This window comes from Phaethon lepturus, unplaced genomic scaffold, assembly GCF_000687285.1.
Source record: "Phaethon lepturus isolate BGI_N335 unplaced genomic scaffold, ASM68728v1 scaffold63, whole genome shotgun sequence".
NCBI lineage: Eukaryota > Metazoa > Chordata > Aves > Phaethontiformes > Phaethontidae > Phaethon > Phaethon lepturus.
Window position 1 is genome coordinate 1 of NW_010528124.1, and position 11802 is coordinate 11802.

General features: G+C 44.1%; 1 protein-coding gene across 1 annotated transcript; it reads right to left on the reverse strand.

Moving 5' to 3' along the window:
• Positions 1–2485: 2485 nt before the first annotated feature.
• Positions 2486–10529, reverse strand: LOC104618055 (pantetheinase-like). Its single transcript, XM_010283559.1, has 7 exons — positions 10329–10529; positions 10096–10226; positions 8071–8263; positions 6307–6598; positions 4761–5134; positions 2873–3043; positions 2486–2614 (listed from the first exon to the last, which is right to left on the reverse strand). Exons 1-7 carry the CDS (start codon positions 10380–10382, stop codon positions 2486–2488), a joined length of 1344 nt encoding a protein of 447 aa, XP_010281861.1. The 5' UTR covers positions 10383–10529.
• Positions 10530–11802: the final 1273 nt, after the last annotated feature.

The following is an 11802-nucleotide window of genomic DNA, read 5'->3' on the forward strand; positions in this document are numbered from 1 at the left end:
GTGGCACGGGCACTACCCGTGCCACCCCAGCACAGCACTGGCTCAGAGTTGCGGGGCTTTTTGGGGACTGCTCCACATCATGGGGGGGCTGCCAGGCAGGCTGTTTGTCTAAGCAAATCTGTCAAAATATTGCTCAGTAACTGAGCTCTGAAGATCTCTGGTCCCCAAAGGTCTCTGTTGGAAGAGTATCACAAATGGGAATCACAATTTCTAAATTTTGCCTATTGCAAACTGTTTTCTTACGTCTACAGATCACTCCAGCAGAAATCTTGAAGCTAAAGCTGCACGTAGAGAAAAATCACTTTTATCTGGTTGCCCAAGTTTCTTACCTTCTTTGGTTCTAACTCGGCTGTCAGGTAACGAAATGCTTTTTTCCTTCACTTTCCTGGAAGAAGCATTTGTTTTCAGTGGTTACACACAGCCTGTCTTTATACAGACTGAGTTGGTATGCGGATGTGTGGGTAGACTTCACGGGATTACTTTCTATATGCTTGACTCATTTCACGCAATAACTCATTTCACAACAATAAATGTTAAGCAATCTCTGTAGCAAAAAGAATTTAGTGCCATGATGGCTTATGCCAGTCTTCTGTAGGAAAATATTCAACATACATATATACCTAAACCAAACCACAGTGGCCTTGAACCAAATCCTGAATTCAAGATACTCACCACATTCAGGGTTGGGGTCATATACTACCTGCACACACATGGCCTTAGCCAGAGGACCGGTATCAGCAGTGAACAGGCCTGAAGGAGCTGCCGCTCAGCTCCTGGACCAGCCAGGCGCTCCCGCTGAATCCCTTCCGCACTGCAAGATGAGACCTTCTTGTGCGCCATAGCCTCCCTTAAATCCAGATCCTTTCCCCAGGAGAGAGCTGCGGTGTGACCCACCAAGTTCCCGGGGGACAAGTACAGCATCTGCACTGAGCTTGTACCCGTGGGAAGAGCATCACGCTGGATAATCTCTTGCCAGACTGGGATCAGTCAGACAGTAACTGACTCCAACAGTGAAGAAGGTTTTAAGAGAGCATGGCTCTAGCAGCACTGATGTTGAGCTTCCATGAGTCAGAGTACATTGTCTGGGGCTCTTGATAAACATGTCATTATGTTAGACATGACACTATGTTACATCACATGTGACTATCTATTTGCATTTGAAAACAGAAAAGGTTATACGGTGTACAGCAGTGATAACCGTTGCTGAAATTTGGATAGTATTCACACTCCCAACATCTCACCAGCTCCATAACAGAAGTACATGGGACTGAGGACCTTGAAGGCACCATGCTGAGACCAGGAATGGTGCCAGTGTGGGGAAAAGGAAGGAGAAATTAGACTAATAGGCTCTTAAAGACACAGCCATAGAACATGCACGTCTTTATACGCTGATATGCTGAAGGAAGGTCGCTAGGATCCAGCAGCAGAAAAAAGCACAGGTTGCTGAGGGAGAAGAGGAAGCGAAGATGTGAACAGTGCCTTCCCACCAGCAGTAGCTGGTCTTAATTAGAAATCTAACCCCCCTAATTCTCACAGTAAATGAATTTTCAGGGCAGCACCACCCAGAATTATCATGAAGGAGCAAAGGACAAGGCTTTTTTCACGTATGTTGGTGCTATACAGCCAGAAAGAACAAGAGAAGGTGGGAGGGAGGAGATGCTATATGATACCAGGTCACTTGGTGATGTCTTTACTGGGTGCAAACAGCTCCAGCACTGAATAGCATCCAGTACAGCCAGCAGGTGTTGACAAGCTGTTCAGAGCTGGCAAGCAGAATACATTGAGGTTTCAATTCCAAGACCTGGTTTGACAGAAATTTCAAAGAAATGATGATTCATGTTGAGTTCTGACCAAGAAGCAGTGGCAGGTTTTGTTTCAGGGTTGGCTCTTTGATTTGAGCTCTTCCTCAGCCTCCATGATGCGCTATTCTGTGCTGCCATGTGACACACAATGTGCACCGATGGCATAAAGGCAACAAAACCAAAGCAACACAAATAGGAAAAAAAATGTATGTGGTAAAAAAGAGCAGACTTACATAGGTCAGCATAAGTAGTTGTATATGAGAGACAAAGAATTATTGAGCTTTTTTGTATGGAGCTGACACAAATCATATCTTTCACTGCTTTATTTACTGGCCTCATAATAATCTGCAATTATAAAATCTGCAATGTTATTTTCATAGGAACCTATTCTATGGCCCACAATACAGATTTTCTGGGGGCTAGAAAGATAAAAATCCAGAAAACAGAGAGAGAAACACAACTGCTGTTTTGCACTAATGACTAATGAAAGATTAGTAATCTTATGATATAGAAATAGATACTTCTTAATAAATGGTAGCAATAAAATAATATTGCTGCATTTTTACTAAACATTGATAAGAAGTTTGTGAAACTGGAAATAAGAATCGTGATTGTTGTAGTAGAGGATGCTGTATCTCATTTGGACATAAAATAGTGTACAGCTTCGGTTATAGTAAGTAACATCATGGGAAGGCCAGTGGCTGGGGGTCTTGTTTCAGATGATCCTTTTCATACCACCGTCCGAAAAGCGTCACAGTGATGACTGGTTTTGTTGGTCTTGTCTTACTCATCAAGCGCCCATCATTCAATACCTGATTGAAAAGGTAAGAGAAGGACATAATTAGAGGAGTGCGCATATGAACAGGCTAAGAACTCAGCAAGATGTGACAAAACAGGAAGAAGGTACGTCAGAGCACATGTCTTCCTGAAACTAGTGACTTCATTAATAGGTATTTAATAGGTCTGATTATTCACTATGAGCAAGGTCACTTTGGCTGTTTTGAGAGAGTTTTTTCTATTACTATGCCACAGAGAACCTAGTATGACACAGCTCCAGGGTGCCCCATTACCTCGAACTCCCCGGGGGCCAGCTGCACCCCGCTGTACAAGACTTCTGGAAACACGTAGTTGGTGCCAAAGGTGCCGCTGAGGGAGAACATCTCAAATTCGGTCTGGGCAGTCTCCACCGGCTGCCCACATGTGTGCAGGTCTGTGCTCTTGCACTTGAGCAGCGTGCATATCTGTGGGGAGAAGACAACAACATATCTAGCAAGATGGAAACACTCTGGTAGGAAAGCCTTGTGCCATCAAAGCTAGTGTGTGTTGGAGCAGGTACCATCACAGGATCTCTTTCATAGTCTTTAAGCAATTCCTCTTTAGTTGTAGCTTATTTTTTCACTCCTTGGTCTGAATGGGGATATTCGAGACCTGCATTGCTTTAGTAGTTAAGAATAACCTGTTTCTCACCTAAGTGCTGCTAGAGCACATTATTTCATCCCTGAAGGCCAATCCTGTCACTTCCACCAGTTCTTCCAATTGCCAGTTCTCTTGTTTGAATATTCCTTTCCCACATGTCTTAGTGAGATGAGTTTGTGAATGGAAATTTTAAGCAAATGAAAAAAGCCCTTCTCATGGGTACGTTGTGCATCTATCCACACAGGTCCTCTTACTGATATTTGTACATGTTGCTAATGACACTTCTTTAGATGTCCTGGTAGTCCATGAGGAATCTGAGTTTTATGTTCTCCATCCAAGTCCTGGTGAATATATGTCAAGGTGATGAAGTCAACATCCTCTGTTACATTTTTGTGTTAGTAGTTGCAGCACATTGAGGAAATCAGGAATGACAATGATTTGTCCTTAGATTTAATTCTCCAGGTTACAGCTGATAAATGCTTATGGACACCATAAAGAAATATGAAATAGGGCTGGCTCTCCTGTGAAGGTGGTTTTGCTGTGGTGATGGAGGATTTTGGCTGTGGCAGATATTGTGGGATAGAAGTGATGTATTTGCAAACATCAGAACTATTATTCATCAGAAAATATGGTTTCATGTTGAAATGCAAATAAGCAGAGAAACAAAGAATCAAATTCTCTCAGTATGTTCTGAGGAAATGAAAAAAAACTGAGGGAAAAAGGAAGTGTAGAAATTCCTGTCTTTAAAAAATTCAGTACTGGTAGAGACCATCTGGCACACTCACTGAAGTAAATTTTCCAAGCAAGCTCACTGAATTTATTCAAACTACTTTCTTAAATGTATTAGATGAGCTGTTTGCTGGCTAAGACCTCCCCCCATATCCTGGAGTCTGTACCAGATGGTATGCAAAGGACATGTTGACAGAGAGAAGTAACTAACTAAAAAAAGAATACGCTGGCACAATAACTTAATTATGAAGGCAAGAGGGTTTTCTAATATGACTTTAAGCAAATTCAACCAGGATGTTGCTCACTGCCTTCCCAAACATTTGATTAAAGGAAAGGCAGAGTGGACATTTCCAGTAAGAGTTGTATGCCGTTTAGTAAACCTCACTGCTATGATTTGAGTAATGACAAAAAAATAACATCTCTGTGAATCTAAATTATCAGAGCCTCTCATAAAGATAAATGCAATCAACTGATTTTTCAACAGCAACCTTTTCATGAAGATTAGAGGGGATTCACAACACTTACTGTAGGTAGGCACAAAAGAGAACCTAAATTTAGCCAATACTGCATGCTTAAAATAACAGTGCGTGCACTCTGGGAACTTGAAAGAAGTTTAAAGACCTGTCCACTGCATTTGTTGGATTTAAAGGTAAGCAGGCTTTGATGTTTCAGCAATTACTTCCCATTGCTAACAAATAGGGTATCAGGACACCAGCATAAAAGTCATTGTCTTTTTTCCCCCACAGGAGCTGAAGGTTTCTTGCTGCAAGGAAGCTTCCTAAAATAAGTAGCCCCTCCCCAGAGAATCATTACCTGCAGATAGTATTGTCCTTCAACAACATGAAGCCCGTCAAAAGCACCTAGCACATAAATTTCGTCGTTTTCTTTCCCTGCCATCTTGTAGCTCAAATGACAGCAGAGGTCTTTCTGGCAAACGGTGAGATTCCCCTCAGGCTCAGTGAGCTTAGTGAAAGTAAACCAGTCATGGAAGATGAGTCCTCCAAAATCATGGTCATTTGGTGAGAATCTTTTGACACTCAGAGCGTATGAGCTCCAGTTGACAGCAGGTGGGGAGGCAGGAGAAAGGCGAGGGTGTGAATCTAATTCAGCAATGAGGAGGCGACCGTCCTCAGTTTTCATATTGTAGTAGTATGTTCTGGCTCCATCTGGTGCATAAATACCACTCCCTGGGGAGAGTGCAATGGTCAGTCCAAAAAGAATAAAAAATTTCATATTGTCCTTTTAATTGTCCCTACTGCTAGCTTATTCACTATTTTATAAATATTACAGAAATTTTAGTCTCACCGAAGGTGACCATCAGAAATTCTGTGCATAGAGCTCATGTTTTGGCAAAGAATAGCATTTATTTCCCTGAGTGAAGTCCGCTCAGTGTAGCCAAAGGCAGAGGATGTTATGTTATGGTTGTATTTATGACCTCCCCAGTTCTCTTTTCTCCTGTATGCAACAGAGTTGCCTGAGAATTCCTTTATTCTTGGCTAATTGATGTAAAAGAACCATCTACTGATTGAGACCATCCAAAACACAACACAGGCAAGTATCACAGGCCTGTCCTGGTGAACACAGAAGAAGATAGCAACTGTCCAGCCCCACTTACACTAACTGAGGACTCCTCCCCACACCGGGAATTCACACCTGACCAATGCCAAGCGACAGAGGGAAATCAAAGAAGATCTGTTGTACCCATCACTGCTGAAGAGCCACATAAAATGGACAACAAGCAGTAGACTGTCAGGCATTTCAGATGAGAAGCCCCAAGCCAATACTTGGGGTTTCACAGCTCAGTGAAGATACTGGTCTAGCAGAAATATACTATCCCATAAGCTAAGCTCTAGAGAACAAGTGCTACGCTCTTAAAAGAAAATACAGAGTTCTTAGCAGTGTTACAGCAACAGGTTTGAAAATTTGTTTTTAACACTTCTCCACAACTGTGTTAAATACAGCTACAAATAAGTCTTTTATTTGGCCAGAATAAATGGAGGCTTGTGTTGGGATTACAAGTATTTTTGTCATTCAGCATTGCACACTTACAGGTGGAGAGGAAAAGAACTGAAGTTTCAGAAGTTTCTGCTCAGATAGGAAGGGCAGTAACTTATTACTTCTTTAGAGACATTAAAGGAAAGAAAGGAAAATCCTAAGAAGCCAGGGAGAAAACACCACAAGTTTTGCTGTGCTTTGTATGGCACCGGGAGGGACAGGGGTTGTCAGATTTAAAATTTGGTGACTAGACTCTTCACCTTCCAAATAAATATATTATACTCCTCTGCAAACTCACCCTGCAGAATAGGGAATAAAGATTCATGGCTATAAAGATTTTTCAGACAGAGTGAGAATTAATTACCTGTCATGGACATGCTGGTATAGTGTGTATTGGCAGCTAGGAAGTTGACACCCATGCCCATAGCCCAGGCAGAGTGAAACTCAACCGCAGTCAGAAACGGCAGGACATTCATCCAAGCCGTCGGGAAGAGCACGGTGTCCACCTGCAACTCGCTCACCAGCACCACGGCAGGCTCATGGAAAAGGATGTCGAAGCACGTGAAGATGCCAAACTTCCCAAAGGGGGTCTCAAAGGTGACGGCTTCTGGCTCTTTAGGGTAATTAAACTGAGTTTCTGACATGAAAAGATTATACTGTAGGGGAAAGAAAAAAGACAAACCAGTTAAAAGCACCTTCTGCAGTATCCTGGAGTCACTCCCTAAAATTTTTCAGAATGATGAGAGAAGTTTTTTGACCTGTGTTTGAAGCTTCCAATCTAGGAAGTCAGGCTAAAATCGTATGCTCACCAGTGTGCCCAGAAGGTGGATATGGGAGACACATACTGCCCTGACATCTAGCTAAGAAAGCAGCCAACTTTCTGCAGGTCTGTTGGTGTCAGCCATCTGCAACTCCCATAAAAATAATCTCTCCAGTCTCCCCACCTAGTTTATAATTCTGGTGACCCAAAAGATGCACAGAAGAGAAATAATAATGAAGAGGAGCACGGAGGATCTTGTGCCAAGAGGCAGGATTGGTGACCTTGGTGTGGAGATGCACAGAAGGGCTGGAAGCACTCAGCACCAGCAGGAAGTGCGAGACAGTACAGGGAGACTGCAGAGCGGAGAAGAAAACAAAGGTGGGGGTGATGGAGGAAAGGCAGATGATCTCAGCCGACAGAAAAACCAAGTTTGCAACATTCTCAGCTGTCCAACGTTTTCCTTCTTCCTTCGCATTCACGATTACTAGAAGAGGCCTTTAACTGCCAGATGGCCTGGACAATACACACGTGCCTCTGAGCCAGAAAAGTCATTCAAGTGTACTGAACTTGTAACTCAGTGCCTGGGCCATGCCAGGCTGGCACATGGAGGACCATCCTCCACAGTATCAGTGTCCCCCTCACCCAGTTTCCTCACAAAGAAATGGCATCATCTCTGAAGAAGCAAATGAAATACTGGACCCGAGGTCCATTAAATAAACAACTGCCTTCAATGTAGCCACATCTGCCTGATATCCGGCACAATGACCCTCAAACAACTTTGTTGAACCTTGCAGGCAGGCCCGTAAAACTGAGAAAGGATGCTTTCACTGGGTGCAAATGTTTCAATTCCCTCATCTCTTTTTATACCCAGCTTCGGTCCATGGTTTTGTCCAGAGAATTCCCATTATGCAAAAGCTGGGCAGAAACATCATCAGAAAAAAAACCCCAATAGGAAAGAGCCTGTCTTGCTTAAATCAGGCTACTTATGTAGGATGAGATCCAGATGAACATTTTAAAATCAGGGAAGGTGAAGGGGTAATCTGATGAAAACCTGGCACTGAAAACCGAAGCTGTTCAAACAGTAGGATTTCCAGTAATAGGGAGTTAATGAACTGAGGAAGTCAACCAAAACCATATACCACTAAATTGGACCTAAGCAATCATTTTGCATTCTAGTCTATTCTGAGAAACATGAAGCAAATGCAAATTTGGAGTCAACAACTTCACAGCAAGAGAGAGATTCTTTTAAATTATAAACAGAAGAAAAAATCTGCCATGGGACAATGACTGGCATTTAATTCTCTTGCCGAATGAAGACATTTTGGAAGTAGTGGAAAAATACCTCCTGACTTTCCAAAGCCACTTTACCTTGTGGTAACGAGCCACCAGTTTCCCCTCCGAGTCAAAGACGACGTTGGTGTTGTACTGATAGCGACCATCGCTGGGGCAGCCGGGATCACTGGAGTTACACGGCTTCTTGTCGCCAATGTTTGCAACCACATAGATGGAGTTATTCCTGGCCATGCAGCTGAGTCGTTCCTGCACGGGTGCTGGAGCAAATCTAATGTATTTTAGGTGGGGGAAAAAAAAAAAGACTAAAAGAACCTGTGCTGTCAGTGGTGTCCACTGCTGGAGTGCTGAGGGCACGCTGGCAGCACCTCCGATCCTGTGGTCACTGAAGGGCAGGCAGATACACAGGGAGGCTGCAGCACTCCATCAGGAAGTTCCTGCACCTTGGGGCAGGTCCTGGAGCCCTCCCATCAGTGTCCAGAGGGACATGCCACCCCTGGGCTGCCTGCCAGCACCCCTCGGCATGCAGAACTTGCTCTGCAGCAAGCAGATAATCCTAGGGCTGGGAAAGGGTAGGAGAAAAATTGCTGGGCAGAGGAAGAGACTAACTTGGTGTCACACAGGAGGATATCTCAGCATCTGGCATAGCGGCACCTGAAGACCATAGCTTTGGGCTCTCAACATACCAAGCAGAGTTGAGCTGTGGAACAGTGCAGTTGATGTGGTCAAGGCAATTCATCACTTCCCACGGACAGGATTACACGTGGCATAAACAGCAGTGGTCAAGATGTGACAGGCCATGTGCCAGAAACTAGCAGCACCTCTGAAGCACCCATACCAGGCCAGAAGAGAGCGGACGCCGCCCTCTGTAAGGTGTGCATTTGGTTTTGCAAGATGTGTATGAGCTTTGGCAAGCTCATCACAGTCGTTCTGTGAAAGGTCATGGGTGGGCTGGGCCTTACTGGAGGACCATCATGCAAGATACATAGGTAGCACCAAGGAACAGGGCATGTCAAACTGTGATGGCAGGCATTATATTCCCACAAGGTGCTAATGTAAAGCCTGATTTAGGACAGTGAAGAGACACAAAGATCACCTTCACAAAAACTAACTGTGCAAAGAACTGGAATAGAGACCTCCTGGGACACACTGCTACACCACACCCCACACCACTGAAAGACTGTGTATTTTAGCTACTTGTGTCTCAGCAGAAAGTTGCACATCCTGCACTTCTCCCCATCCTGAATCTTCCTCTCACTCTCAGGACCTTTGGAGAATTACATCCTCCCAGATGTAATAACATGCTCTAAGCATCACATCATCAAGCAGGTGCAGAAAGCTGTGGTGAAAAAGGCAGACCACAGCTGTAGTTCCATGCCTGAGCACTTATTGCATGCTGTATGGATCTGAAGTCCAGCGCTTGGCTATAGGTTAGCTTGTCCCTGCGGGAACATGATGATTGAATGACAGGTCATGTTCTACAGCATAGAGTATCTAGCAATTCAGACTTTATCTTATCTTAATTGTGGAAAACTAACATTAAAAGTTTCTGGGTTTGTATCACTCAGAGGTTTGGACTTTGACTACTAACCCCATCACCTCTGTTATTTGCTGCTCAGAAACTAGTTCTTGGCAGTCCACAAAAATGGTATGTGTGCTTTAATTTGAACACAGTATTTGTAAAAAAAAAAACAAACCAACCAAAAAAACAAATAAAAACTAGTGTTAAGAATTTACAATCAATCAGTTCTATTCAAAATAGTGTGAAAAAAATGAAATCAGAATGAGAAGCAGCATATTCTGGCATCAAATCTTTTCCAAGTACAAAAAAAAGATGTTTTCTCTGCATTCAGTAACCCAAGTTCTGTATGTTTTTTGAATTTCTCTTTAAAGTGTCTAATTAAAAAAAAAAACAAACAAGTAACAGGGTTCCCTTGTCAATTAGTCATGGACATGCTATAAATTTCATCATGTAACTTACCTTCACATGCAACTTACCCTCATGTCAAAAGCATTAACAGTTCTCAGACATTTACTGGGAGCAGCTCCTGACTCCATGAGACACTACTTTAAAACCACATATATCACTGCAGAAGACATCACCTTGTGGGGTCGGTGCAGGGAATCCAGTTCACCGCCGGATCAGGGATATCCTCCAGGTAGGGGTAGATGGTTTCTCTTGTGAAACGCCAGCCGTAAATGCCGTCTTCAGGAGTCACAATGATGTGGGCGCCCTGACACGACAGACTCCGTTAAGAATTCACCCATCAACAGAACCAGAAGGGTCAGCAGGAGAAGACAACACTAATTAACAACGCTCACAATACACTTAGTACCTGCTGGGCAGCTTCCCTGATGGCCCCTTCTAAAACATCCATGTTTTTGTTCATCAGGGCCAAAGCATCATCGGGAGAAACGGGCTGGTAGGTGGCATCTGGCAGGATGACCGCGTGCTCGTAGACGGCTGCGATGAAGGTGTTGGAGGCAAGGGCCTGAAGGACTGCGAGTGCAAACACCGCAGCGTGCAGGAGCGGCTGGGAGGGGGGGAAGGGGAGCATGGCTGGGGCCTCGCAGCTCCTGGAATGATCTGAGTCATGGACAAACGGTGCAAAAGGAGCACGCATAGAAAAGAGGGACAAGGTTTAACTTCAAAGAAAGGAGGAAGTGCTGGTCTGTTAAAGCATAACCTTGGAATCAAGCGTTGCTGATGACATACGGGAAAGTCTAACAGTATACAGTAAGGATGTCGCAACTCAACAACACTAAAAAACTGGGCAATGCCAAGATTAATTGTGCCAATAGAAAAATAAGTTATTAAACACATGATTGGAAAGAATGGTCCATTTTTTGTTGTCAAACTTTTTTCTGTCATTGATTGCAATAGACTTTTGCTATCTATGTTGGCTCAACTCTGATACCCAGGTGAAAGCTGGATGTGTCACCCCTGGAGCTAGTCTTCTGGGAAGTTGAGTGGCAAAACTGAGAGTCTTAAAAATGTTTGCTTTATTCTAGTGCCTTCATATTCATCAGTTGCTGTGCTATGTGCCATTATGTGCAGCTTGCTTCCCAGAATTTCTATAGAGCAAAGTTATAGAATCATAGAATCACAGAACAGTTTGAGTGGAAAGAGACCTTTTAAAGGTCATCTAGCCCAAGCTCCCTGCAATGAGCAGGGACATCTTCAACTAGATCAGGTTGCCAGAGTCCCGTCCAACCCGACCTTCAATGTTTCCAGGGATGGGACATCTACCAGCTCTTTGGGCAACCTGTGCCACAGTTTCACCACACTCATTGTGAAAAAATTTTTCTTTCTATCTAGTTGAAATCTGCCCTCTTTTAGTTTAAAACCATTACCCCTTGACCTGTCACAACAGGCCCTGTTAAAAAGTCTGTCCCCATCTTTCTTACAAGCCCCCTTGAAGCACTGGAAGGCTGCAAGGTTTCCCCGGAGTTTTCTCTTCTCCAGGCTGAACAACAACAACTCTCTCAGCCTGTCCTCACAGGAGAGGTATTCCATCCCTCTGATCATTTCTGTGGCCCTCCTCTGGACCTGCTCCAACAGGTCCATGTCTTTCCTGTGCTGAGGGCTCTAGAGCTGGATGCAGGACTCCAGGTGGGGTCTCACCAGAACTGACTAGAGGGGCAGAATCACCTCCCTCAACCCTGCTGGCCACACTGCTTTGGATGCAGCCCAGGATATGGTTGGCCTTCTGGGCTGCAAGTGCACATTGCTGGCTCATGTCCAGCTTTTCCTCCCCCAGTACCACCAAGTCCTTCTCAGCAGGGCTGCTCTCAATCCCTGCATAGGTA

Excerpts from the sequence above, each read along its gene's own strand:
- LOC104618055 (XM_010283559.1), bottom strand. The coding sequence starts at position 10,382 with ATGAACAAAAACATGGATGTTTTAGAAGGGGCCATCAGGGAAGCTGCC. Across the intron at positions 6,599-8,070 it reads TGGTGGCTCGTTACCACAAG|TATAATCTTTTCATGTCAGA; the intron begins GTAAAGTGGCTT and ends TTTCCCCTACAG. Across the intron at positions 5,135-6,306 it reads TACCAGCATGTCCATGACAG|GGAGTGGTATTTATGCACCA; the intron begins GTAATTAATTCT and ends CACTCTCCCCAG.